This window comes from Rousettus aegyptiacus, unplaced genomic scaffold (assembly GCF_014176215.1).
Source record: "Rousettus aegyptiacus isolate mRouAeg1 unplaced genomic scaffold, mRouAeg1.p scaffold_m13_p_4, whole genome shotgun sequence".
NCBI classification, from domain to species: domain Eukaryota; kingdom Metazoa; phylum Chordata; class Mammalia; order Chiroptera; family Pteropodidae; genus Rousettus; species Rousettus aegyptiacus.
Window position 1 is genome coordinate 153,153,060 of NW_023416307.1, and position 26,569 is coordinate 153,179,628.

At 53.5% G+C, this 26,569-nt stretch overlaps 2 protein-coding genes across 3 annotated transcripts in view; one reads left to right on the plus strand and one right to left on the minus strand.

Annotated features, from left to right (window-relative positions):
- SACM1L (SAC1 like phosphatidylinositide phosphatase) overlaps positions 1 to 2,134 on the plus strand; it is a 49,326-nt gene extending 47,192 nt beyond the window's left edge. For both annotated transcript variants that reach the window (XM_016141335.2, XM_016141336.2), the window contains one exon: positions 339 to 2,134. In XM_016141335.2, coding sequence (XP_015996821.2) covers positions 339 to 475 — 137 coding nt within the window. In that variant the 3' untranslated portion in view covers positions 476 to 2,134. The remainder of the gene's footprint in view (positions 1 to 338) is intronic.
- Positions 2,135 to 5,911: 3,777 nt separating this feature from the next.
- The window catches only part of SLC6A20 (solute carrier family 6 member 20), a 31,726-nt gene continuing 11,068 nt past the window's right edge, over positions 5,912 to 26,569 (minus strand). Inside the window, exons 2-11 of the mRNA XM_016141339.2 lie at positions 25,444 to 25,584; positions 24,828 to 24,919; positions 22,904 to 23,131; positions 19,650 to 19,760; positions 18,440 to 18,681; positions 17,882 to 18,044; positions 14,006 to 14,210; positions 12,230 to 12,389; positions 9,659 to 9,824; positions 5,912 to 7,965 (exon numbers count right to left, since the gene is read on the minus strand). Of these exons, the coding sequence (XP_015996825.2) occupies positions 7,813 to 7,965; positions 9,659 to 9,824; positions 12,230 to 12,389; positions 14,006 to 14,210; positions 17,882 to 18,044; positions 18,440 to 18,681; positions 19,650 to 19,760; positions 22,904 to 23,131; positions 24,828 to 24,919; positions 25,444 to 25,584 (1,661 nt within the window). The 3' untranslated portion in view covers positions 5,912 to 7,812. The remainder of the gene's footprint in view (positions 7,966 to 9,658; positions 9,825 to 12,229; positions 12,390 to 14,005; positions 14,211 to 17,881; positions 18,045 to 18,439; positions 18,682 to 19,649; positions 19,761 to 22,903; positions 23,132 to 24,827; positions 24,920 to 25,443; positions 25,585 to 26,569) is intronic.

A 26,569-nucleotide genomic window follows, 5' to 3' on the forward strand; every position in this document is an offset into this window, starting at 1 on the left:
CTAAAAGTAATAATTATTATTTGTGTGATATAACACGAAATAGTTTCGTCAAGTGGTTCTCAAAGTGCGGCCCCTGGACCAGCAGCATTGGCTGCTGGGAACTTGTTAGAAATGCAGATTCTCTGGCCCACCCCAAACTGCCAGACCGAAACTCTTGTCGCCCTGTTAGCCAGCCCTCCAGAGGGTTCTGGTGCTAGCCAGAGTCCGGGAACTCCTGGTGTAAACTGGAGGCGCAGGGTCTTGTCGACGTGTCAGCAAACCTCTTAATGGTGTCAGGATGTGCGAAACAGCATCAGTGAAACCATTTTCATCAGCTCTTTGTTTTTTTTTACCGACAGGTGACACTTGGACAGAAACACTGGCCTACGTACTCTTCTGGGGCGTTGCAAGCATCGGAACATTTTTTATCATTCTTTACAATGGCAAAGATTTTGTCGATGCGCCCAGATTAGTCCAGAAAGAAAAGATAGACTGAATCTGTGTCTGTGGAAAGCGGCTCGGCTTGGAAGATTCCGTTATGCAGAACTGGAGTCTTTACTGACCCGCTTTCCACTTCGGCCTTTATCCAGAAGCACATCCTGTGCTCCACGTGGGGGTGATAACTTAGAATCGGTCTGGTGTCGCTGCCTTGATGATCTCTTTACTGTCGGGACAGTCGTATTTATCATTTGAAGCTATTCTATAATTAAAGCATAATCTGAATTCAGCTCACAGAATGGAAGGAATCTATCCATTGTCAATGTAATCTTCTGTTGCAGAATAAGTAATATATTTTAAAAAATCTAGCTTCTTTCATTATTTAAAACAGTAAAATTATTTTTCTAGCTCAGTCTTGTCATTGTGGAAGCAGGTGCTGTTAGCAGGCATTCTTTTCACACACCTTTTGGGCTTAAGTTTAATAATAAGCTAACTCTGCTCTGTTTATGAAATGTACTTTACACACATCAAATTTGACAGAACAGCCTGTGACTTCAGGGCGGGGAAGAGAACGGGTCCCGGGATCCTCTGACGTTTCGGCCGGGCTGCCCCCCGAGGTCACCAGCTCAGACTGTTGCAGTCGGGCCAGCAGGTGAAGTGTAAAAGGTGTAAATCAAAGAATGTAAAGTGTGTCCTATGCTAAGGGTCCAAAGCTGCCTCTGCTGTGAGGATCGGCTCAGTGTGCAGAGTGCTGTGGTGGGGCAGCTGCTTCTCCCCCGCCCCAGCCATCTCGGCTTCCCTGGGGGCATTCACCGAGGCAGGCCGGCCCCTGGGGGCCTCGTGCTGGGCGCGGCCGTGCGCTCGGAGGCGGGCGCTGCTTCCCCACTCATGGTACTGTTGAGATGCTCTTCGCTCTTTAAAGTTTTTCGTTAGCTCTCAATAAGTGTGTCTAAAATTTAGTGCTTCCGGGTAGTTACAGTTCTCCAAATCAAGGACCAACGTAAACTTTAATTTATGTGTAAAAACAAACCTGAAAAATATGCTTTAGAAGCTATGCATAGGTTTAAGTCAGACTGTATATTCAAATTGTAATTACGAGGTTTAAATATTAGAAAAGTATGTAAGGTAGTATAATTGCCACTATCTTAAAACAGTTCAGTTAAAGATTGCTAAGATATTTGTGTCATGCTTGAAAATATGTACAGTTTTTTCAAAAGTAGTACCTTGTTTTCCTGAAAATCTCTAAAAGCGCCTTTATTTCAACATTACTTTTTTTTCAACATTACCTTTTTTACCTTTTTCTTTCAACATTGTCTTTTATAAACATTAATAAGAATTGTTGCTTTTAGAAACTAAAGGAAATAATCGCTGGAAAACTGTAGCTTAAAATCAGTCATTAAAAACTCACAATAGGGTAAGTAATTATAACTACCTGTTCTCAACATGTAAATAAGCATAATTTTTCCAAAGATGAGATATTGAAGCTTAGTTCAGGCCTGCTGTAGCATATCACTCAAATGCTGCTGGACGTTTCACTTTAAGAACTTCCTTCAGCAACTGTAACAATGACCAAATCCGCAGGGCCGACGTGGCCGCTTTGCCGGGAGGGAGCCGATGGTGTGTCCGACCGGCAGGTGTCATTCTTCAGTGATTTCATTTCTAAATTCATGTCCTGTACATCCAGAAGTGAGAATAAAATGTATTCTTTTCTAACCACTGTTGGTGTTGTTCCTGTACTTGTCTCGAAAGGAGTGTTCTTTTTTATTTTAGAATTTAAAAATCATGCAAAATAATGCGTGGTCATTATAGAAAAATTAGGCAACATAAGGAAACAAACTAGCTTCTCAAATGCTATTTTGCAGTTATGATCACTTAAGACATTGTGTTTATCCTTATAGTTATCTTTTAGTTATAAAACCAGGGGGAAGCTTGAGTAAAGTGTAATGTCTATGAAAAGATGGCTGCTGTCCCCCCAGCTCCAAACTGTAAAGTGTTCCTGGCCACGGGGAGGTCTGAGCATGAAGGAGCCGCTGAGATGGACGCAGGAGGCGGGGCCCGGGAGACGCTTCTGGAATGGGATACGCGCTCCCCGTCAGGACCCGGACCCGTGCGACAGCGCCTTGCACCGCATCCCACCCGTCTCTGGTTGGCTCTCTACGGGACCGCACTTCCCCCGCGCGCACTGGCTGGGGCTCCGGCACAGCGCTCATGGGCAGTTCGCAGCCTGCCCCCACCCCCGGGACAGGCCCCGCCCCCGCCGCGACCGGCCCCGCCCCCTGACACAGGTGTTCTGCACCTGGCGACCTGGAACCCCCTCCATCCACAGGGGAGAGAATAGAAACTGCACTTAGGGTTGCCCGATTACACTTCAGTGTGAATGAAATTCGGTGTATTATCTAAGTCATTTATTTATTCTTCTAAGTCTTGTTTGTAGCTACGAAATGGAAAGCTTTGTCCCACTCAGGTTCCAGTGATGGGGGCGGGGGTAGGGAGAGGGTCAGTGGTGGGAATTGTCCCCAGAGTCATCTGATGCAGAATTGTCAGTCCTGATGGCACAGGATTTACTCTTTGTGGCAGTGAGGATTTGAGTTGGCTGAATGGGATGAAGCCCACATCGGCCCGGTGGGGAGAAATGCGGGATGTGGGGGGGGAGGGGTGTTGTTGGGGGAAGCGACAAACCAATGAGCGGTTTGGGGCTTCTTCAGCTTGCCTGAGAAGTCCTGACGTCAGAAGAAATTATCCAAATAGGTAAATTATGATAAATCTTTAAAATATGTTTCTTGTCACATAGGCACTCCGACATGGTGTTTTAGGTCATCAAAGCCAGCAAGGTGGAAGTCACCTTCTTAAAATCCCCTCTCAGAAGTGACGTCCCTTCATTTTTGCCATATTATATGCATTAGAAACAAGTCACCAGATCCGGCTCCCTCACGGGGGGGAGGGGACTACACAGGGGCATGGATACCAGGAGGTGGGGATCTCTGAGGATCGCCCCAGCCACCTGCTACCACAGCCAATAAGGAGAGGAAAATGCAAAGCGCACTCGGAGCTAGTGCTGGGAGGGGCCGGTGGCCGCGGGCGGCCAGGCTTAGGCTGGGACCACTGTGGCAGCGGCTCGGTTGCCCCATGCTGCGGAGCAGGCGAGCCCCCCCACCCCCCACCACGGTGGAGCAGGCGAGCCCCCCCACCCCATCCCGCCCCCCACGGTGGCACAGAACCGTGACAGCTTGTGTTTCGCTTACAAAACCCTGCAGTGCAGGCAGGGAGGAGCACTCTGGCGTCAGTTGAAAAACCTGGGCTCTATTTGAACCTCGCTAAGTTTGAACATGATGGTTTGGCCATAAATTCTTTGATTCTCATCCATATGGAAATTCCCTATGATGCATGCACACATGCACGCACACACCTGCTGAGACACGCAGGTAGATCTACAGGTGCGAGTGCTTTCTTGATGTCCAGCCGGATGCGCTGCAGAGCTCACAAGAACGTGAGTTCAGTGGGGATGGGTGAGCAGTTATTAAGGAGCCGTGACATGTATAATTACTCTGATGAATGCCCGGGTCCCAGGTGAACTGGTCAGGTGGCCTATTTGTTCTTAACACTTCCTTTTACAGATTATTCTGAGCGTGAATTTGTTTTAATGTCTTAGCTGAAGGTCCAAGTGTTCATCTTCCTCCATTCACCATTTTCAGTGATGCGTGGCTGTTGCCTGTTTATTATTCTAGCTGTGCAAAGCTGAAGTATCATCCATTAAAGTGTTACATTCTGTGTCCTCATTTTAAGCTCCTGCTAGGGATGGGTTTAAACGTAGACTCTGAGGTTAGGAAACGACCCATCTGCAAGTCCACGCCACCATCATCTCTCCCCTGGGCTTTCTGAAGCAGCTCCTGATTCTTCAGCTTCCCCGTCTGCACGCCTCTCTCATCCCTTCTCCACAGCTACCGGTGATCTTCCTCGTGTAAACGAGGTCACGCGGGGCCCCACCCTGCACCCGCAGTGGGGCTCTGTTGCTCTTTAAAGAAAATCCAAGCTCTTCACCGCGGCCTCCAAGGCCCATGTGACCTGGGCCCTGCCTACTGTTCCGGCCTCACCTCCACCCTCCCCTCTCCATTCTCACCTCAGGGCCTTTGCACTTGCTGCTGCCTCTGCCTAGACGGACCCTCCAGCGATTCTGATAACTAGTTCATTCTTCTCCTTCAAAACTCGGTTCACAAAAGCTTCCTCAACCACTGGTTGAAAGACCAACCCTCTTGCACCATCCCTTGGCCCATTTATTTCCTTCTTAGACACCATCACAGTCTGTAATCATCTCATTCATTATCTATCACTGTCTCTCTTCTCTTCCAGAAGGTAAGTGACGTAAAGGCCAGGGACCATGTCCGTCCTGTTCGGCACCGTCCCCAGCGCCTGCCCACGGACTGGTTTGTAATATACCCTTTGGTGACCTCAACAAAGGCTGATTGATCCTAGGCAGGTGGGCAATAGTCAGAAAGAAAAGTGACTCGCGTGTAAGAACCTGGTCACGAAATTCTGGTTCAGGATTTCATATTTGTAGACGCACTTTTTGCCTTGCAAAGAGATATTTAAATCTGTTTGTTTGTTTTTTCTTCCCCTGACTGGTGTTAAATAGAGAACGATGAGTGAGTTAGTTCATCCTCTGCCCCAGCTTTCCCCTCTGTGAAGTAGAAACGCCATGAATTTGTTTTTCCATGTACAGTGAGTCATGCAAAAATCCAGCACCGCAGTTTACGCACACTCTGCCCCCGCCCCGGGCACAGTTCTAAGCTCACACTCTGACCCGTTGTGCTCTGTCGCAGGGCCTCGCCCAGAGAGAGATCTCGAGATGGGCAGACCACCCAGGACGCCTCTCAGAAGGGCTGGAGAGAGTCTGCAGGAGTTCAGAAGGGCGTGTTTTCTGTTTTAGATCCAGACAATTGGGACTTTTTTCTTTCCCATTTCTTCCTATCTCCGCAGGCGGCCGTCTTCAGACCCTGCATTTTCGCACTGTCACTGGTTACACCAGGAGGTAGAAATGGAAACGGCGATAGAAAAAAAGTCTGGATGGGTCCCCTCCTCTTCTTTATTGCTATATTTCCCCCCCAATTAGCCTGTGTGTTTGCATAAGGAGGAGACATCTTGTGTTGAGAGAAGTTTTAAAACGGCAGCCAGTAAATGACAAAAACAAACAAACAAACAAACCTATAGATATACTCGTTCAGGGTTTTATTTATGATGGCAATTGCTTAAAAGTCAAATATTTCCCCACCCGATTTCTTGGAGCTAAATCAACGGTCCTTATGTGTCCAGTATAAATAGAAAGCTTTCTCGAGTTGGTGATTTGGCCTTGTCGCCATGGTTACTGTTAAGCGTACAGGGATGGAATGTCCCTTTTCCTCTCCAGCTTACTGGAGAGGGGTAGACGAATGTCAAGATGACCACTTTTGTGAAGTACCTAAAACATAGTCAATAAAGAATTTTTTTGAGACAAGACTTATTACTGACTTAAGAGATTTATTGAGAACATTCTGCTCTTCACGAATTTCACAGAAATCAGGGGAAAACTGAACTGAAACTTGGGAGGGCTTCGTCTGGAGCACATTATTCAATGAATAGTGAGATTTCTTCCATCTGACTTTGGTGAGCAAAGGTTACTCTGTAACCCCATAGGAAAGGCTCAAAAATGCTTTTAGACCCTTAAAGGTAATTTTGATGTAAATATGCCTAAATGTACACATAATTTTCTTCTTTCTTAAGTGGGGCGTGGCCCGGGCATCCAGGTTTTAGATGCTTCTAGGTGGTTCAAATGGGCCATGAGGTGGAGACCACTGAAATACAGTAACTGTGAATAATGATTTAGGACATCTGTGTCTACGCTCCTGGGGATACCTGGCATTTGGCGTCTGACCCCAGGAGGGGTGGCCCGTGATGTAGGACCGTGACCACGGCTCGGGACTGATCTCTAAGGATTCAGGAACCAGACCCCGTCCCATGTATTTGCTATCGAGTGAGCCTTGGTAGCCGAGGTTTTCCGACGCTAAGGTAACCTCTGATGAGAAATCAGGGGACTGCCTATTTGGGGTAAATAAATGCCAGTTCATTCACCATAAGGGCAAGTGATCTTTTTAAAACTGGCCATCAGGTGGTGCTGGAAGCATTCATAAGATGGCGGTTTTCAAGACAGCAGGAGCCCTTCCTAGCGCTCCAGGAAGTTCGTGGCATGAAAAGAATTTAAAGTAAAAAGACACCAGCTGAGTGTTTAAAGCGTCTTCAAAGCTGTCTGCACACATCTACCCAAAGGAACTTCCCTGGATCCCGTGATCTCAGCGAAGCACAGAATGTTAGAGCAGGAAGGGCCCCTTTCACTTTAGATTTAACCTTGACCTACTTACTGCAGTTAAAAAAAAAAAAACAAAAGACGGGAGACAGTTGTACGATGGGTGAACGCTCTGTCATGACTCTGCTGTGCCTTCAGTTACAAGATGCTCTGTTTGAGTTATATACATTTTAGAAAACTTATGTACAGATAAATAATTTAAAATTCTTGGTCTTTCCTACGAGGAGTTGGCCACCGCGCCCAATACAAGGTGAAGTCTATGGGGAAGTTGGATGCACTTTCATCCTCATCCAATAAACGAAGCCTCCGGGGGCTGGGGCGGTCTGCGTTAATGCCTCACGTGACCCTGCCGCAGGCAGCCGGGTTGCGGGCGCAAACTGTAATTGGACAATTTTTGTAGAGAAGACTGGTCCTGGACCTGCCTTGAGAGACGTCGGGTTAGGGGAAAGTGAGCCCCTTCGTAGGTCCCAAACAGAGGCCTTCTTTCTCTATGGCCCCGCCTATCCTACCAGCTTGAGAGAACACAGAAACTGCGTGTTCGCCATGACTAAGAAAAGAGAACTAATTCTGCACCAATGTCATTCGGATTTGTCGTCTTGGGCGCTTAAAAAACTTTTCAAACTGATCTACAAATGACTGCGCTCCAATATGTTGGAATCTCTTTAGGGGAAAAAAAAAACTGCATACATTTTATTCCATAAAAATTATAGTCAAATTCCAGCTCATACCGTGCCCAAGTCATAGGTCTTTCCTAGAATCAAGAAAGCAATGGTCTTCAAGGCTGGCCTTGCAAAACCTGCCCCTTGGGTGACCAGGAGGCAGCATGATGGACCTTGGAGGAAGGCAGAGGGGGGGAGGGGCCGCTTCTGAGTGGGGTGTGGGTTCCCCCGAGGGGGTCTCCTTCCTCCACACCCTCCTAATCCTTCTTTATAGACTCAGGACGATGGCGGGCTGAGCACTCCTGGAGTAAATACTTGAAGAAGCAGCCGGAGGTTCCTCCTGTAAGTAGTAGCTGTGAGACTACTGTGAGCCGCGGACGGCGGCCTCTGCGAACCCAGTTCTCAGGCCACGTGGGCTGTGTCTCCTCCCCTCCTGAGGCAGCGCGTGACGAAAGTCCTCAGGGCCACCAGAGGGATGCACATGGTGGAGGAGGCCACGAGCAGCCCAATGACGGCCAGCGCGTACGCGGGGTAATCCTTGGTCACGAGCTGGCCCTGGAAGGAGAGGCTGAGCGTCAGCAGGAGGAACCTCCCCGGGTGGAACCACAGAGCACTGCGCCCTCCTGGCCCCGGGCCCCACCCCCCAGCTCACCAGCAAGGGTACACTGACGCCCCTTGTCATCTTTCTCTTCCACACACTTCGCCAGTGTGCACAGAGCCACTGTTCGGAGCTACCCGCCAAGAGTAAGCAGAAGGCTAGCCAGGGGCCTTGCGTTGGAGGCACCGTGCAATGCACCTACATCTGGGGGCTGCCCTTAGCCCAGCGAGGTCCGATGGAACTTTCTGGGATGATCGAAACGTTCCATATCGGTGCTGTCCAGTACGGCAGCCACCAGACGCAGGTGGCTGTGGTGCTCGAGGCCACTGAGACTAAAGAACTGAAGTTAAAATGGTATTTAATGTTAACAAATTTAAATTTAAATAACCACATGTGGCCAGTGGCTACCCTGTTGGAAATAGCACAGCTGTGGTCTCAGGCGCCTGGATCTATTTGGTGAGGTGACAGATGTCTCCCTCAACGTAAATATGTTGAAATTGATGAGGAATGAGGCCAAAAAGTCAATACATGCCATCTTTCCACAAAGGAAGCACAGGGCAGCCATGCCCAGGGGAACAGGTGTTCACTGTCCAGGAAGTCCGGTTTATAAACCAAAATGCTGCAGGGCCCAGCCCATGACCTTTTCATTGGTTACTCGTCTGTTAGTCTAAAATATTCTGCACGGACAAGTACAGAAACTGGGAGGAAACGTCTAGAAACCGTTTCGGCCATTGAACAGCATACGCTTGTGCCAGTCGAATCTCATAAATAATCGACGCTTGTATCATATCTTTTTTTTTTTCCATTTCACTTTTCAAGTCCTGCATCGTTATCGCATCTTACAAAAGAGTCGGTCGGCTGTGGACACAGAGGACGCCACGGCCCTCCACACCAGTTTGAGAAGCGGGGCGGGCACCATTGCTGGGACCGGACGGAGGGCCGCCTTCCAGCCCTGACCGGTCACGTGGAGCTGGCTCGCTGGGCCCTTCACAACCCGCCTCTGCGCATACCACACGCACTGTATGCTAAAGGACAGTGTCTTCTCCCCACAGGAAAAAAATCCAAATTGGCCAAATTTTTTTCTAGGAGAATGTGTCTGTGTGAGGCCGACCCTCAGGCGGAATGCACCGAGGCGGCTGTGCTGGCTACTCATACAGTGACATTCTGCCTTTCTGTCTGCCGGACAGCGGCCGCCCAGCACCCGGGGCGAGCCTGTTCTGTCTCAGCCGCACCCGGAGCCAGGCCCTCTCAGGATCCTGCAACTCAGGTGTTACCACGAGTCCCCACAGGGCTCAGGAGCCTGTTCCAGCTGGGGCCAGGGGCTGGGGTCAGTGGCCACGCTGTCCAGTCTTGCTCGGCCTTTCCTAAGGAGGCCCAAGTGGACAGAGGCCGGAGGGCCTGCTGGTCCAGGAGAAGTGCACGGCGGGGAGGCAGGAACCCAGTACCTCGCTGCGAGGTCCCGCAGGGGATCTTACTCTGTTTACTGCTGCGCATGGTGAAAAGCTCGGAGCCCAGCTCTGCTGCCTCGGGTTGAGAGCTTTAAAATACCCGGGTGAGGTGTCCATGTCATGACAAATAACCTGCCCACGCCATGGAACCAGTTCCTTGGTTTCAGACGCTAAAGGCCCAAGCTCCCGAGCCAGCAGGTACCTGCGAGGCGTCCCACGCTTGGTACCGCAGGGTCCCCGTGAGGATGTAGTCGCTCAGGTAGAAGACCAGGAGGCTGACGATGAGCAGTGGGCTGACGCCGGCCCACATGACCTTCCAGTACCAGTTCAGAGGGCGGCCAGTCATGGCCTGAAGGTCACTTTCAAACCTACTCGGAAAACAGGAAGAGAAAGTCTGGATTGTCCATGCTGTCGGGGTGCGGAGGGCGGGGGTGCTCCAGCCTGCACCTCCCGTTTGCGTAGGAGGAGCGTGTTCTGGCACCACTAAGGTTTGAACACAACCACCAGGCCCCCCTGTGATTTCCTTCTGGGGAGAGGGGTGTTGTGGGGAGGGCTGAGGTCGTCGCAAAGCAGGGCAAAGCAAATCCCCCACAGAGATGTCAGGCGACATCTGTCTGGTGCCAGCCTTCGGGCGGACGCTGCTGGTGGAGACCAGAGGCACGGTACCCCAGCAATGGCGGGGGGCAGACGGCATGGCGGGATGTCCGTCGAGCCATCCTCAATGCCAGGGGACCCCAAGGGCAGCTCTGCCCCACCCCTCCCCCTGCTGTCTGTCAGCGACGCTACTGCCCATTATAAATGTCCCCCAAGGGGAATCTCTTCTGTCCCCCGTGACCACAGCAGGTTTTCAGACTTGGCACCCAAAGCGCCATGGTCTGGGGCAGCTGGCGTCAGGGGAAGCCGCGTGGCTGCTCGCAGCCCGCCACTGCGTTTCCAGGCACGTCTGCACTCTCTTTTCTTTAAATGTGCCTAAATTTAGCTGTGGCACAACAGCATCCATTTCACCGTGGGTTCGATAGGCTAATCGTGTACTTTTTAACGTACGCACACATAAGTATGGAAAGTGTCTTCAGCACTTTGGGGAAGGCTGGCCCAGCCACCTCCCCATTTTCACAGCGGCAGGGGCCAAGGCCCCCCACACGTGCCTGTAGAGACCTCTGCCTGGCCTCACGCTATGCTGGCCTAGTGGGACCCTGGGCCCTTGGCCACGAAGCCTCACGTGCAGAAGGTGGACGCCTGGGATTTCCGAGACCACACGTGGCAGATAGAGTGGGGTGTCCTTGTTCCTTTACCTCCCCTGCCCTCCACTTTCCTGGGCAGAGAAAGGTGGGCAGAGCTGGCTGCCGGAAAAAAAAGGCGGCGTGGCACTGTTGCTAGGTGGCCACTAGAGGGTGCTGTCCCGCGAGCGAGCGGAGAGACTCCCCTCTCCTGGCCATTCCCAGATGCGGCTGCTTATGGAACCCCGCTCCCGTCCCCCGACCCCGCCCCCCACCACGTCCTCTGGATGGACTCGGGGCCCCTCCCCAGCACCTCCCGCGGGCCCTCAACTCTGTCCCTCTTCCCTCTCTCCCCGACCTTCTCTCCTGACCCCAAAACCCCTCTTAGTGACCAGTTTGTCCCAGTTTACCCGGGACGTTTCCAGTGTTATGTATCAGGAAATCCCTGGGTCCCAGGCCAATGGGGAGAGTTGGTCACTCAGACACCAATGTCCTCGCGACGTTAGTAGCTGTGAGGGAGGCCGAAAGGCCTTCCTTGACCACGAACGTGGTTCTAGAAACTCTGCAAATTACAGCCCCCTGTTTGAGAGTCACAGTTGTCTCCAAGGCTTTGCGAAGTCCCACGGGAGAGAAATGCAGCTTTGTTTAATTACGACCTGAAATCGTTTGACTGCGGAAATCCCTCCGCCCGGCTTCTAGGGACAGAGTGAGGAGCTCTGCACAAGAGGCCTGGCTCCCAGCGTCACAGCTGGTCCCCCGCCTGCCTCCAAACGGTCCGAGGATCAGAAAAGACTGGGTGTGGGGGCAACTCGGCACAACCCTTCGAAAGGGGCTCACATCTGAGCGGCGCTTCCCAAAGCGTGATGTGCCTTGGGACCCCTGGACGTGATGACGTACGGGGGGGGGGGGTGCCCGAGACTCTGCATTTCAAACAAGCGCTGGAAGCTGCTCCTCTGGGACCACACTCGAAGTGGCCCTCAGGGCGTCGGCCCCAGACTCACCTGCAGCTTGTTAGCAACCTGAGTTCTCGGGCCCCACCCGGAGCTACATAATCAGCGTCCTGGGGGGCTGGCGCAAGGTCAAGTGTGGAATGGTGGGGAGTTGGGGGGACCTGGGGGAGCTCCAGCTGCATGCCCAGGTCTGGAAGCTGCTCTGGACCCCTGGGCCTGGGCCCCGCCCACCGTCCATCACCTGAGAGATTTAAACCTGCCAGGGCTCCACTGTACAGTGGGGCTGGGTATCTGATGACCTGAATTTGCCAGGTGTGAGTTATCAACTGGACTTTGGTCAGCGTGCTTGAAAAGTACTGGTTTTGAACGACGGGTCAGAGCGCCCAGTGTCTGGAGGCAGGATTCTCTGACCCGGGAGTCGGTGGGGTTCTTCAATACCCCTTACTGAGAGGTACAGGAAATTGGGGGGATGGTGGTCGAAGGCACACTGAGGGAGGGAGGGAGGCAGAGAATGAGCTGAGATCTGGGGGCCCATCGGAAACGCTGCGGGACAATGGCAAGCTTCGAGAAACGCACGGAAGAAGGGGCCGGGGGAGGGCGGCTCACCTCCTCAGGCCGTACAGGAAGCACACGGCCACCGTCTCCACCAGGACGATGAGCAGCAGGGGCAGGGTGGCGGCATAGTCGTTGAATATGTCGAACCAGTAGTTGCCGGCCTCCATGGTGAACACCATGCCGATGAGGCAGTTAATGAGGCACACCAGACCTGCGACCACGAGACCACCTGCTGACCAGCCTGAGGCCCGCGCCTGGGCGCCCAGGCTTCTGTGGGGCAGCAGAGCCGTGGACTCCGAGGGGACTCTGGCCGATGGGTTCCTCCACGGGGGTGGGAAGTGCTGTCATGGTCTGGCCGCTCTGAAAGTGTGTGTGTGTGTGTGTGTGTGTGTGTGTGTGTGTGTGTGTGTGTGTGTCCTGTATGTGTGCTGCGCGTGTGTGCTCTGTGCGTGTGTGTGGTGGGGCAAGGTATCCCAAGCATGTCATTCACAGGACTGTCCTGCAGGGGGCAGCAGCTCAGTGGAAAAGAGGACGTAGTGGGCATCGCAGGCTGGCGGATTCGCCCCGGCTGTCAGTCTGGTGATGGCTGTGTATCCAACAGCTCAGCCCCTGAGCTCGTGGGGGGTGAGTCGGACAGGAGAGTCGAGCTGCAGGACACCCTCTCAGGACCTCCTAGCGAAGTCTCGGGTCCGACTCCGAGGGGGAGGGGAAGAGCACAGTGCTGACCCGGTTCCCACCGTGCCCCGGGCACGCGCCATGCCCTGGTCCTGACGCCTCTGAGGCGGGTCTCGGGAGGTCCCCTTCGCAGACGGGGAAGCCGAGGCTCAGAGAAGCCGAGGAACTTTCCCAGCGTCCCACAGCACGTAAATGGCGGAGTCGGGATTGAGACAGAGGCCCTTCTGCTCCCAGAACCCGGGTTCTTGTCCCGGTCTCCTTGGGCACCCCACGAAAGGTCCCACCTGCCCTCTCCACTTCCACGCCAGATACCGCCAGCCACCACTCCCCATCCCGGGGTGGGGGGCACACACAAGGAGAGGGTCAGGGCGGCCGGGAGTCGAAGGCACACAGCATGGCTACGGGGGTGCAAGGGAGCCGCTAGGTGCGAGAGGGCTCTGGCGAAGGGTGGGCAGGACTCCAAGGAGATGGGGTGGCAGCTGGCCCTGATGGGGGCTGGGAGGAGGGACCTCCAGGGTGCGGAGGGCTGGCGTCGGCAAAGGCAGGGGTGGGGGCCACGGGGCCGGACGGGTGCTAGCCGCCGCGTCGTGGGCGGATCCCACAGACGGAGTTCGCGTGAAGACGGCAGACGTGAAGGATGCGGACTGTGTGGTTTCGTTTACGTGAAGTTCAAGAACAGGGAGAACAAAGCTGAAATGGTGTCACCTGAATAGAGGGCGGGGTGCCGACTGGGGGGGCTCTGGGGTGTGGGAAATGCTGTGTCTTGACCTTGGTGGGGGTCCCTTGGGTGGATGCATATGTAAAATTGATTGACTTTGTGCTGAAGAAGTGTACGTGCTGTAATTATTAAACCTCAGTTAAAACACACGAAAGCAGCTCTCTCTGAGCCTGGAGCGCTCCGGGGGCCAGGCCGGGGGCTTTGGCCTTGGGGTGGTCGCTTCACTTCCCCATGGTGTGGAGAACGAGACTCACCTGCGCTGGCCCCCGACTGCCCGAAGCGAGGAGAAGGTGGGGGCGGGACCGCTGTGAGGTGGCGACAGCCCCCGTGGCCACCTCCGGGAGCACGGGCCCCCCGAGGCAACCCGCCCACCCATGTGCCCCGACACGCCTCCCTCCCCGAAGCCCAGCCTCTCCCTGGGCCGGCCCGCTCACCTGAGATGGCCTCCTTGGGCAGGTGGCTGGAGATGACCTTGCTGTCCGTCAGAGGGGTGAGGATGGCGGCCGTGTTGCCCAGCATGCTCCCCACGCCGAGCATCAGCAGCATGAAGAAGTACAGTGCCGACCACAGCTGGGACACCTCCATGTTCTTAATGGCCTCCGTGTAGACGATGAAAGCCAGGCCGGTGCCCTGCACGGCCTGCCCACGGCGAGAAGACACCAATTACACACCCGAGGAGGGACTTCGGATTCCTCACGCATGCTGCCTGCTAAGCAACGTGGCTGGAGCTCCCATCTGCAGACCAGCCCCTCGGGCTCCCCCGAGGCTGGACAGACGTGTGAGCTGTCAAGGGTGGTGTCTGTAAAGTGTGAGCAGACATTTCAGTCGAGCTGGGAACTGAGTTCCCCAGTTCTGCCCCAACTCACGTGAATTCTGGGGAGCACAGTAAAGCAATGTTTGGGTAATTTCTGCTTCTGCTATCATGACTGGCTCGGTGTCTGCAGCCTCAGTGGCTGGGTGCTGAGGTGGGAGGGTGGGGCCGGAGCAGCAGGATGGCGGGGAGCCGGCCTGGCCCAGCGGTCAGCCAGCAGGCGCAGGGTCGCTCAGTGGCCATGTCCCCGTGGCAGTAACGCAGTGGTGGGGAAACCGCGCCTGGGACTCCTGCTTAGAGACAAACCCCCTGAGGGGCGTGGAAGGGGTCATGGTGGGGTGTCCCCTGGCAGCAAACTCTCTCCAGAGGATTGCTTTCCCGATGTAGACCCACAGGACCACCAGAGATGAGCGAGAGCGAGCCTGCAGATTTATAAACCCAAGAGAAGACAAGCCACTGTGAGTGTAGAGTTGGCAGGGTAAGAAATAAGATTTAGAACACCCAAGGGTGGGAGATGCTGGATGGCGGGTCAGATTCGGACTGTAAGTAGGCTCGATGGCATGGTGGGATTGCTCATCCTGAGTGTGACAATAAGGGAGTGACTGCTGGTAGAGAATTTAAAGATAACAAAGTCTACTAAAATGGATCTGCTTTGTGTTACTATTGTGAGTAGACAATTCTCAGCAGTGTAATAAAACACTTCTTCCCTCAAGGGCTAACTGTCCTCACTCCTACCTGAGGATACCACCAGGACAACTACTCAAGATGTATTTAAAAAAAATAAGAGATAAAATTACAGAGATAAACATATAACAAGAAACTATTGGAATGAAAAGCACGTTTAACGAAGCAGTGTCTAAAAAAATATTGAATTAAAAAGCTCAATTGACAGTGAAATGCTACATATGGCTGAAGAGAGAATTAATGAACTGGAAGACATGTCCAAGGAATAAATCTATAATGAAGCAAAAAAGAGGATAAGAAGGTGGGAAAACATAAAAGAGAAATTAATAGACATGTAGGCTTGACGAGATGGCCTAACATAGGTCTAAATGAAATTCCAAAAGGAGAAAATAGAGGAGAGGCGATGATTAAGAGATACGAGGCATGAATCTTCCAAAAACTGATAAACTACAGAGATCCACAGATCCAGGAAGCCCAGCATCACCCAAAGCCTAGACTAGATAAATAAAAATACCTCCATGCTCAGATTACGGAGGCCAAAGACTAAGGGAAGATGACGAGAGAAAACAAAGAGAAAAACCTGGGGAACGGAGTGTTTGCAAAGGACAGAAGAATGTCTGAGCAGCAAGATGGAAGCTAAAATCACGAGGCAAAATCGTCCAAGTGTTGGGAGAAAATCGCTTAGTTTGAAATTGTCTATTCAGGGGGAAAGCTGCCTTTTAAAAATGGAGCCAAAAATAGACATTTACATGCAAACAAAACCTGAGAACATTTATCATCAAAAAACCTGTTGTAAAAGAACGCGTTTTAAGGAAGAAAAGGAAACAAACCAAACCCTCACAAGACAGCTGGGATGCAAGACAGAAAGGTGGATAAATACAATGGTAAATATGAAGGTAAATACGCCCTGTATAAAATCACGATTGCATCCAATTCATGGGTTTGAAAAAGCGAACTGGACGGAAACGGTGTAGAAACAGGAGGGACACGTCGAAAGTGTTCTAAGCCCTCGTGCTGGTCGGCAGGGAAGTCGAGATGCCATTTAACTGTAGACGTGGTTAAATTACATATACACGGGAAAATTTCAAGACGAGAAATGGAGCACACAGATTCCAAACACTAGAGAATAAAGTGGAATGAGGGGGTGTGGGGAACCACACTAGGAAAAAGTCTAAAGAAACCAATAACCACGTAATTCTTGGACATTGGGCCAAGCTCAAGAGTAAGTGAGGGAGACTCCCAGGTGCCGAGGACAAAGAGGACCTTTGAAACAAGAGCACTGAACAGAAGCCGAAGCCAAAAGGAACGAAGTGTGGTCTTATCCATGAAGTGGCCTGGCAGGACTCCCCACCCGTGAAGCAAAGTGCCACAGGGCCTTCCAGGGAGCTTGCCGGCAGCCGACGCCGTGAGCCCTTGCTGCTCCCTACACTTGTAAAATAAAATATTCTCTGGAGACACTCTCTAGAAATAGTCTGTAGAAGTATTAAATACAAGAATTAGACAAGCATGTCCACTCTCATTTCCACTTCCATGATGCTAGAAGTCCTAGTGCGCGCGCGCGCGCGCACACACACACACACACACACACACACACACACACAAATGAGATACAGGGATCAAAAAGAAAAATGCAAAATTTTACCTGCGAGTTATATGAGTTTACATAGAAAACCGAAGCACATATATAGAGAAATGCGAGACTCAGAGAATTCATCAAGGTTGCTAGATACAAGATCGACACACAAAAACCTTTACCTTTCTTTTGCAACAAAAATGATGATAGAAACAGGAAATAAAGACACCATTCATAATAGCAACGAGAATATAAGGTCCCTAGATAAAAAGCTAATGAAAGATGTGCCAAGATGTTCATGGAGAAAACCGAAGACTCAAAAAAGATCTGAGTGAATGATGAGATAAAGCATGTTCTTGACTCAAACATCACAAAAACTCCTGAATCAAAAATATTAAACCTCCTCGATTTACATTATAAAATCAATGCAATTCTAATAAAAATTCCTAAAGGGCTACTTTCCCTCAGTGGGACTTGTCGAATTCAACCCAAAATTAATGTGAAAAAATAAAGATCCCAGGGTCTTAAAGAGAATTCTGTAAAATATAAATAAGAGTAATTTTAACAACAACAAAAATTATTTTTAAAGCTAAATGTCTATTAGTGAGGGAATGGATAAATAAATTATGGTATAGTTACTTGTGTGCGCCAATAAAATTCAGCACTTAAACAGAATAAACCAGATTCCACATGTACTGTTATGGACAGATCTCCAAAATGGAATGTTGAATGAGAAAGACCACTTATTTCCATATAAAAATGGCTAGCAAAACAATATTATTTAAGAAGACGTATGGGTAATAAAAATGTCAAAATGAAGGTTCTTGTCTCTGGCGAGCAGGGAAAGTTGGGGGCCAGTAACATAAGGGTTTTTAACTTTGTTCCTGTAATGTATTTTTCATATACATATATGTATATGTGTGTATGCATATGTATATATACACGTATATGTATATTTATATGTATAAAAAACCCTGAGCCCCAAATGACAAAATGTTTGCAAATGTTTACATTCAGCATGGTAGATATATGGGTGCTTGCTATATTATTCTTTGTACTTTCCTGTCTTTTTAAAATTTAAAAAGAGAAGAGGAGAAGGAAGAAAGGGCCGGGGAACCCAAAGGACTTTATAGTAACGGGGCTTCCCGGGCAGCACTTGGAGGGCATGGCGGTCAAGTCGTCCTTCTCCGACAAGGAGTGCCGGGGAAAGTCCCTTCTTCGGCGACCTCGCCAGCGCCTTACCGTGTCCAGCTCCGACTCCAAGCTGCAGTTTTTAATCTGTGGGAACACCTCGCTGTATCGGCTGGGGTAGGTGGACGCTAGGTAGCCCTTCACTTGCTCCAGGTTGCTGGCCGTCAAAAAGCCATCTTCGAGGTCGAAAGAATTGGTCAGCAGCAGGATCACCCTGCAGGGCAGAGAGAGCATCAGGTTGACCTTCAACCGACTGGAAAGGCTGTTGGTGCCAAACCCTCCTGGGAGGTTAGGCGCTGGGGGCCTGCCCTCCGCCTGCCTTTTCTTTCCTGATTAGGTGAGGCCTTGAACAAAGGAGATCTGTTGATTCGGTGACCATAGAAGCCTCGAATGAAAACAGTGATGACAAGAGGAACCAGCCCACGCTGACCCGCCGCAGGCCCCCCGGCTACTGCACCGAGGACCGCAGAGCCGGCGCCCTTCGCCCGACACCCCTTGACTTCTCAGCAGCCACCTCTTCCCGGTGCCCCCTCTGCTCAGCGCTTTGGAGGCGAGCCTCGCCCCTCGAGGGCCGGGGCTCCCGGGGCTCCCGGGGCGGCCTGGGCTCACTTGTTCATGCAGCTTTCGTAGTTGAAGGTGGCCTTGAAGCCGTAGATGGAGAAGGTGACGATGCTGGCGAAGATGGAGGTGGAGCTGTTGATGAGGGACACGAGGACGGAGTGCTTCTGGCAGTCGTTGGAGGGCTCGCTGTAGCTGGCGAAGGCGATCAGGCTGCCGAAGCCCAGGCCGAGCGAGAAGAAGATCTGCGTGGCCGCGCTGATCCAGGCCTTGGGGTTGGCCAGCTGCTCCATCTGGAAAGCCGGCAGACAGGGACAGGGCTGAGGGACCGGCCGAGGGAGGGAGGGAGGAAGACGGGGCGGAACTTGCCCATGGCACACAGTCAGCCAGAGCCAGGCCGGGGCTGGAGCCCGGCGCTCCTGGGCCCTCTGGGTCCTGTCCCTTCCCCGCAGCTGAAACACATCCCTCCTGTCCTATCCTCCTCAGCTCGTTCCCCATGGGAGGTGTGCAACTGGAAAGTGTCAGCTCAAATCCTTTCAAAAGGACTCGAGCCCCCGATCCATGCTCCAGGCACTGCACGGGTCTGGGCCTCCGGAGGCGGAGGTGGTGCGGCCTGGTGCTGGTCTGCGTCTGGGCTGGGTCCCAGCAGGGCCACGAGGGGCCATCTGGAATGCGATGGCAGTGATTTTTTGGGGGGCGGTGCTGCCACAGTCACTTTGTTTCCAGGGTCCAGATCTGCCGAAGAACTTGTCCTGCCCCCAAGGCAGTAGCGCCCCCCCGCATTGATGAGTACTAGCTGTGGGGTGCCTGGGGAGTGAATGGGCTCGGGAGAGATCCCGGAATAGCCTGCTGAGTGTGGATTCACCCCTGTAGAAAAAGGGGTGCCTGGAAGTGGCCAGTGAGATGATCAGATGGCACTCATGGTGGACAGCTGAGTCTGCAGGCTGGGAGGAGGGCTTCGGATGGGACTGGGAGCCAGGAGGCCAGACGGGGCGGGGCGGCAGTCGGTCGAGGGGCAGTAAGGATGACAAGGCGTGGATGAAAGACTCCACGCCCCAGAATTCACAGGGCTCGGGGACTGCCCGGCTGAGGACGTGACCCAGTGCCCTCAGGTAATCCACACCCCTCCCGCAGCCTGAAGGGGTCCCACCAACCTCATGGGTGCACAACAGCTTTCACCCACCCTGCATCTTCCCTTCTCTTCACCCATCCTGGGAGATGGCAGGGTGAAGGGGGGGGCACCCTTCCCTCCAGCTCCTACCTTGGGAGTGAACATGTATATCAGGCCATTGGTGGCTCCGTGGAGCGTGAGGCCCCTGACCAGGTAGATGATGAGCACACAGTAGGGCAGCAATGCAGTGAAATACACCACCTGCGGCACCAGAGGGCACAGTCAGCCTCCTGGCCCTCTTTCGCCCAGGACAGACCCGCCGTCCCCTTGAAGCTCCACGCTGTCTTGGGTATTCGGGCTGCCGATAGCTGGGAAAGGCATCGTAGGTTCTGGGTTTGGGCTGGGAAACGGGGTGCGGGGGACGCCGCTGCCTGCGTCTGTAACTGCCAGGAAATCTCTGGGTTCAGTAGAGAAGAGAAAAGCAGGAACCGAGGCCTCTGCCCGCCGTCCTCCTTTCAACCTGACTGTGTTCCAGAAAGGGTCCGGGCAGCTCACAAACATACGTCCATCACAGAAACACTTAAAAGTTGCCGGGAGAAAAATCAGTGTAAAAAGAAACTGTGGGCCCTCAGGAAAAGGCAGCCCGCGGAATGTGCGTGCGAGGCTCTGCCCAGTTTCTGAGCTGGATTCATTCTGAGCTTCCTAGTGGCCTAAGCAAAGAACAATCGCTTACGAGATTTATATTTTCTCTTAGGAAAAAAAAGGGGTGGGGTGGGGTTTTGAGGAAGGACAGATTTCTCAGGACCAGGGCCCGAGAGAGGCTTGGTCATGAGTACTTGTCAAGGACAAGTAGTGATGTTTGGTGCGGGGACGGTGTCCCTATAGCAAATACAATAGAAATTCAATGCTGTGATGTTTACGGAAGGTCTCACTTCCACTGGCTTCATGATTGCACATAAAGGAATTTTTGGTCAACCGAATCTTTTCCCGTGGACACGCATCTCAAGTTCGATGACGTTCTGCCTTTGGTTTTCATGGTGGTTCTGGCATGGCCTCTCCTACTCAGGGTAATTCTAACTTTTAGAAAGCCTGAACACAGAGACCTTGGGGTACACGTGTACTCCTCAAGACCGGGACTTCTCCTACTTATCACCTCATGTGTGCACCAAAGCGTCTCAGGTAAAGCAAAGAAATATTTTGCAAGTGTGTGTGTGTGTGTGTGTGTGTGTGTGTGTGTGTAAAAGCAGTTTCCTTAAAGTTCAGGTCCCCCTGTGAGAAATATAGCTGTGACCCACGTCCAGATGGGCTGGAATTGCACACACTCCCACCGAGGTGTGGTGCCGTCTTCCCGTGCATTTCCGAGGCCACCAGAGTGGCACCCTGTGCCCCCCACCCTGTGCGTTGTCATCATCGAGTCTCAACTGAGGTCACTGCACCTTGGGAAGAGTCGTAAATCCACCGGCGATTACAAGGAAACAACACACCAGGTGAGAGAGAAAGAGGAATCAGTGGAAAGTGAGCTGGATGGAATCCAGGGGCAACAGGGGAGGGGTGGCCAATGTCCATCACTAATACACGCTCAGAGGACACTTCGGGCAGGCCCTCGGAATGTCTCCCTTTCTTCTCAGGTGAATACGTTTCCTGGAAGATTCTCTAGAGTCGTGACCGGGGAGGAGTGGGGGGAGCTGGCATGAGATCCGTCCAGCCTTAACTACTGGGAAAAACTATTTTTGGCAGATCTGCACAAACTCGTGGAGGAAAAAAGGTGATTCCAAGAGAGGAGGCCAGGAAATGGGATACCGACAACGGCAAAATCAATCCCTGTAAATAACGCTGATGGGACACTTCTGTCATGGAGCGGGTGTGGCTTAACCAGAGGAAAGAGACAGAACAAATAAGTTTCGTGGCATGACATGGCCTCATTTAACATATTTATAAAACGATCTAGAAAAAAAAAAGATGGCTTCATTCAATCTCTAAGTTCACAGATGCTGCTCTCAGATCTTTTGGGTCATGTTCATAATAATCTGGCAACGACAAATTGCAAAAACACTTTTTATGAGCATAAATACCAGCCAAGCTTCGAGATGGGACACAGTGAGTTGCTTTAGGCTCTCAGCTCTGCCAGAGAGCACCACCCACTGGTTCCTCAGCTCAGTCCTGGGATGGGGTGGGTGCTTTTGCGTCTAAGATACTGGCCATCGCAGCGTCTTGGAACCCAAAAGAAAATGTCTTACCGAGCACAGTACTGGGGTCGTCACAGGGTTCCTAAAATACGGGGGGGTAGTTCTGGTCTCGATGCCTCAGGAAAAAAAAACATAGTGGGGCTGGAGGAAGTGATTCAGGTGGTCAAGAGGGTGAGGACAGGTGGACTCTTAGGACCTTCAGAAGGGAAAAGTTGGGCTCGATTAAGTCACAAAAGAAGTGGAGAGAGCGCACAGGAGGCGGCTCACCAAACCACGACGATGGGGGGTCCTTGGGGCAGAGCTGGGTGTGCCCACTCTGCCCTCGCTGGTCGGTGCCCTCGGGCAGGTCGCTTTACCTCTCTAAGCCTCAGGTGAGTGGGATATGAAATCTACCACGAAGGGCTGTTGTGAGCTTGAGACGCTGGTCCCGCCCAGCTCCTGCTGGACCTGCTATGAGGAGTGACCGAGGATGAGGCGGGGACCGTGGGGGTCCAGGGCAACTGCTGACGCTTGAGAAAGATGGAGATGAAGGAAATGCTCAAAGCAAACCTTCTCCGTGGAGCAGGTTAGAGATGAAGGAGCATCTCAGCCTGCAGATGCACCGAGGAGAACGGGTTTACAAACGAGGCCTGAGAGCTCCGCAGGGCGCCGGACAGCAGCTGAGAGCAACGGTTCTCAAACTGGGCTGCACATCAGAGGCCCCTGGGGGGAGCTTTTCCAGTCCCCGGGCTCAGGCTGCACCCCGCATCGGCTTCCCCGGAGCCTCTGGGCGCAGGACTGAGACAGCGGAGCTGCCAACGTGCTCCAGGTGGGACCAACGTGCAGCTAAGCGTGACGGCCAGCGGCTAGGCTGTCCTGGGGACACCTTCGATTGTGTAAGGTTTTTAAAGGAGGAAGACCTCACTTCTAGTTGCTGGGTGCCACCTGCGTGGTATGGGTTTGGGACTCGCTAGTACAGAAAGGCTGTCTTTTTAGGGAATGTGAAATTTCGAGGTTTAGGGGTGCAACTTCACACTCCTTTGGCCATTTTTATAGTCGTCCAGCAGGTGGTTTGTGCGAGCTCACCGTCCACCCCCCCCCCCCCCCCACACACACACACAGCCTCCGCCCTTGACTGCAGACCGCAGCCTCTCTTGGCTGGCCCAGGGCCCCAGGCCTCGGCCTCGGCCTGCGCTGCTTGCCCCCGCCCACCCGGAGCACCAGCCCCTCCCGTCCCACCTTGCCGGTGGACTCGGTGCCCCGCAGGGTGCACAGGTACACCACGAGCCAGGCCAGGATGAGGCACAGGGCCGGCTCCCACTGCACGCTCCCGTTGTCCTGGATGGACGGTGAGATGTTGAGGGTTTTCCTGTACCAGAAGTACTGCGTGGAGGAAGCCTTCTCACACTCCTCCTCGAAGCCGGTGCGGTTGCCGTTCAGCGGGCAGACGGACCACGGCAGGGGGTCCTTTGGGATGACACAAGCGTTACGTGGAGAGGCGAAGGCCGAGGCCAAAGGTCGGGGCGGGGAGGACGGGAGGTGGCCCCGATGCGGGGCCCTTGAAGAGGAAACACTGGCCCCCAAAAGGCAGGCGGCTGGAATGAAGGCGGACGGGTGAGGGGCGCAGATGGGGCTCCCCATGCCGTGCCGTCCTCTGGGGGTTTGTTGAGGATCAACAAATTATTCCGATTTTGTCAGAACAGGACTCGTCGCTCTCACCCTTGGGAAACCGTCCTAATAAGTATACAGATCTATAATGCCTGCGGTGCGCACGGTAACCCTTGTCAGCGTGGACAGCCAGTCCTGCACCGAGCGGGGAACTGGTCACCAGGCCGGAAAGGAAGGGGAGCCGCCCCGTTTCTCCCCAGAGGGTGGAGCGATGCAGGGTCGTGCCTGGTCTTCGTGGAACTCCAGGCTGAGCCAGAGAGAGGACCAGGGGTCGCAGCGAAGCTCGGGGCAGAGTCCTTCCTGTCAGGCATGTACACAGGGCATTTTCCAGTGGGGCGACCCGGGGCAGGCCGAGCGGGTGGCCAGAGCAGGGTGTGGGTGCGGCACCTTCCGAGTGCAGATGCCAAGGCCTGATCACCGAGGTCATTCACCCGAGCACTCCTCGGGGCCCCCAAGATTCAAGGCTGTGCCCAAGCGCTCCAGACTGCTTGGAGTGAGTCCACAGTCCATGGCCAGTTCTGCCTTGCTTTAGGACCTCGGGGACAGCGTCTGTCCCATGAAGGCCTGGCTCAGCGGCACACAGTGAGACATCCACCCAGTTAGCTCCCGTCTCCTCCCCTCTCTTCGCATCTGGGAAGAGGCTGAGATGGAAGGTGGGGGCGGTCAGGGGGCAGTGGGGTCCCTACGGGTGGGAGGCAGGCATCCAGGAGGAGAAGTGGACATGCGCAGTGGAGGGGACAGGCCTCTTGGCTCGGACATGCGCAGTGGAGGGGACATTCCTCTCGGCTGGGAAGCGAAGACTACCGCCCAGCGAGCACAGGGGTCCCGCTCTCTGCTGCCCTTTGCGGCCCCTCCCACATTTTCCACACGGAGCCTCAGCTATGCTATGCATGTTTAAATGTTTAGTTTGAGGAACAGCCGCTATTGTGTTACAGGGGTGACAACCGTCCTTCCAGAAGAGCTTTTGGTCTGCAGGGAAAAGGAGGCGCTCAGCCTGGAGTCAGAAATCTGGAAGGACCAGCGACGGAGGCAGGAGGGTGGGGGCAGAGGGGGAGGGGACGGGAGGTGGGGGGGAGGAGGGAGGCACCGTCTTGCTGGGTTGGTGGAGTCCCGCCCCACCGGCTCTCTCCCAGATCTCTCCCCAGCCCAGCACAGTGGTTCTCACTATTTTTGAGGTCACATCCTTCAGAGAGAACCTGATGAGAGCCGTGGACCAGCTCCCCGGAAACGTGCACACATGCGCGTGCACACACGCATGGGCACAGTCTGGCTCGCCATGGCAGGGTCCACGGATCCCAGGTTCAGGAGCTCTCTGCTTGGCTTGGGGTGCTCGGCTTCCCCGCAGCCCTTCACACCACTTCCTGGTCCCCCCCCCACCCCAGTCTGTGGCCCTCAGCCCCCCCCCACACACACCTGTCCCCCACGGGGCCCTGCTCTGCCCACCCCCGCCCCCACCTGTCCCCCACGGGGCCCTGCTCGGGCACGGCCAGCTCACCTGGAAAGAGTGGAAGAGGTACCAGAAGGCCCAGGCGTTGATGACATTGTAGTACATGGACAGGAAGAAGGACACCACCACGCTGGCCACGCCTGTGCGGAGGCGGAGCTGTGAGGGCGCCGGGACCAAGCGGAGGCCGGCGCCATCCACTGAGCCCTGGGACAGCCCGGCCGCGGGGCCGACCCACGACCTCTCAGTGGCGTGAAGAAGAGGAAACGAGCATATGCACAGGTGTGGTGGGGTAGTGCCTGGCGCATAGTAGATGCTCGCGGAGAGGCGCCGTTATTAGTAGTTAGTAGGAGGCAGTTCCCAGAACGGCAGTTAGCTAGGACAGAGTCACAGCTCCATGGGAGGCAGCTGTTTCCCTTTCACAGAAGAGCAGCGTGGTCTCGAGACCCCCGGGGTGCGCCTCCTGCCTCCCCCGCTGCTGCCCTCCGGGCAGGAAACCAGCCCCCTCTCAGCCCAAAGTCTGTGGCAGCCCCTTCCTGGGCCATCTGTCCACGCCATTCGAGGGCTTTCTCTTCGGCCTCGCGCTTGCTCTTTGGTCCCAAACGCACCCGGGGTACAGTAGGGGGTGGGTCTCCGGGTGAGGGAAGACTGGAGAACGCCCACATACCGACACCGCCCAGGTAGGGGCTGATGGTCCTCCAGGCGCCGATGCTGCCCTGGCGCATGCGCTGTCCGACCGCCAGCTCCAGGTGCAGGAGCGGCATTCCCTCCACGAAGAGCATGATGATGTAGGGCACCAGGAAGCTCCCTGCGGGGGTCCGGAGCGAAGAGCAGGCCGTCAGCAGTGGCTGTGCTCAGAACCCACCAACCTCTGTGCAACGCCCTTCCATCCATCCCGCCTTCTCCCTTCGGCCTTTCCACTGTCCATCCATCCTCCCAGCTTTCCGCCGTCCCCCATCCTGCTGCTCCACACTCTTCCACCTTTCCACACATCCACCTTTCTGTCATTCCTCTAATCCATCCATCCAGCCATCCATCATCCATCATCCATCATCCATCCATCCATCATCCGTCCATCCATCCTCCATCCATCCATCCATCCATCCATCCATCCATCCATCACCCATCCATCCATCCATCCATCCTCCATCCATCATCCATCATCCATCCATCCATCATCCATCCATCCATCCATCATCCGTCCATCCATCCTCCATCCATCCATCCATCCATCCATCACCCATCCATCCATCCATCCATCCTCCATCCATCATCCATCATCCATCCATCCATCATCCATCCATCCATCCAACATCCGTCCATCCATCCATCCATCATCCATCCATCCAGCCATCCAGCCATCATCCATCATCCATCCATCTAGCCATCCATCCTCCATCCATCATCCATCATCCATCCATCCATCATCCATCCATCCATCCATCATCCATCATCCATCATCCATCCATCCATCATCCGTCCATCCATCCTCCATCCATCCGTCCATCCATCCATCCATCATCCATCCATCCATCATCCATCCATCATCCATCATCCATCCATCCATCATCCATCCAGCCATCCATCCATCATCCATCCATCCATCCATCCATCCATCAATCCTTTTATCTTTCTACTCATCCATCTGTCTCTTTGTCCATCCATCCGTAAGTGACATGCAGCCATGTCAGTTAAAAAATCTTTAAATACTTCCATTCTGGGCAGTAAATTGGCCCTGTCCCAAACCTCTTGTGCCCCCTCCTCACTGCCTCTGCTGCCCCAGCCCTCGGCCA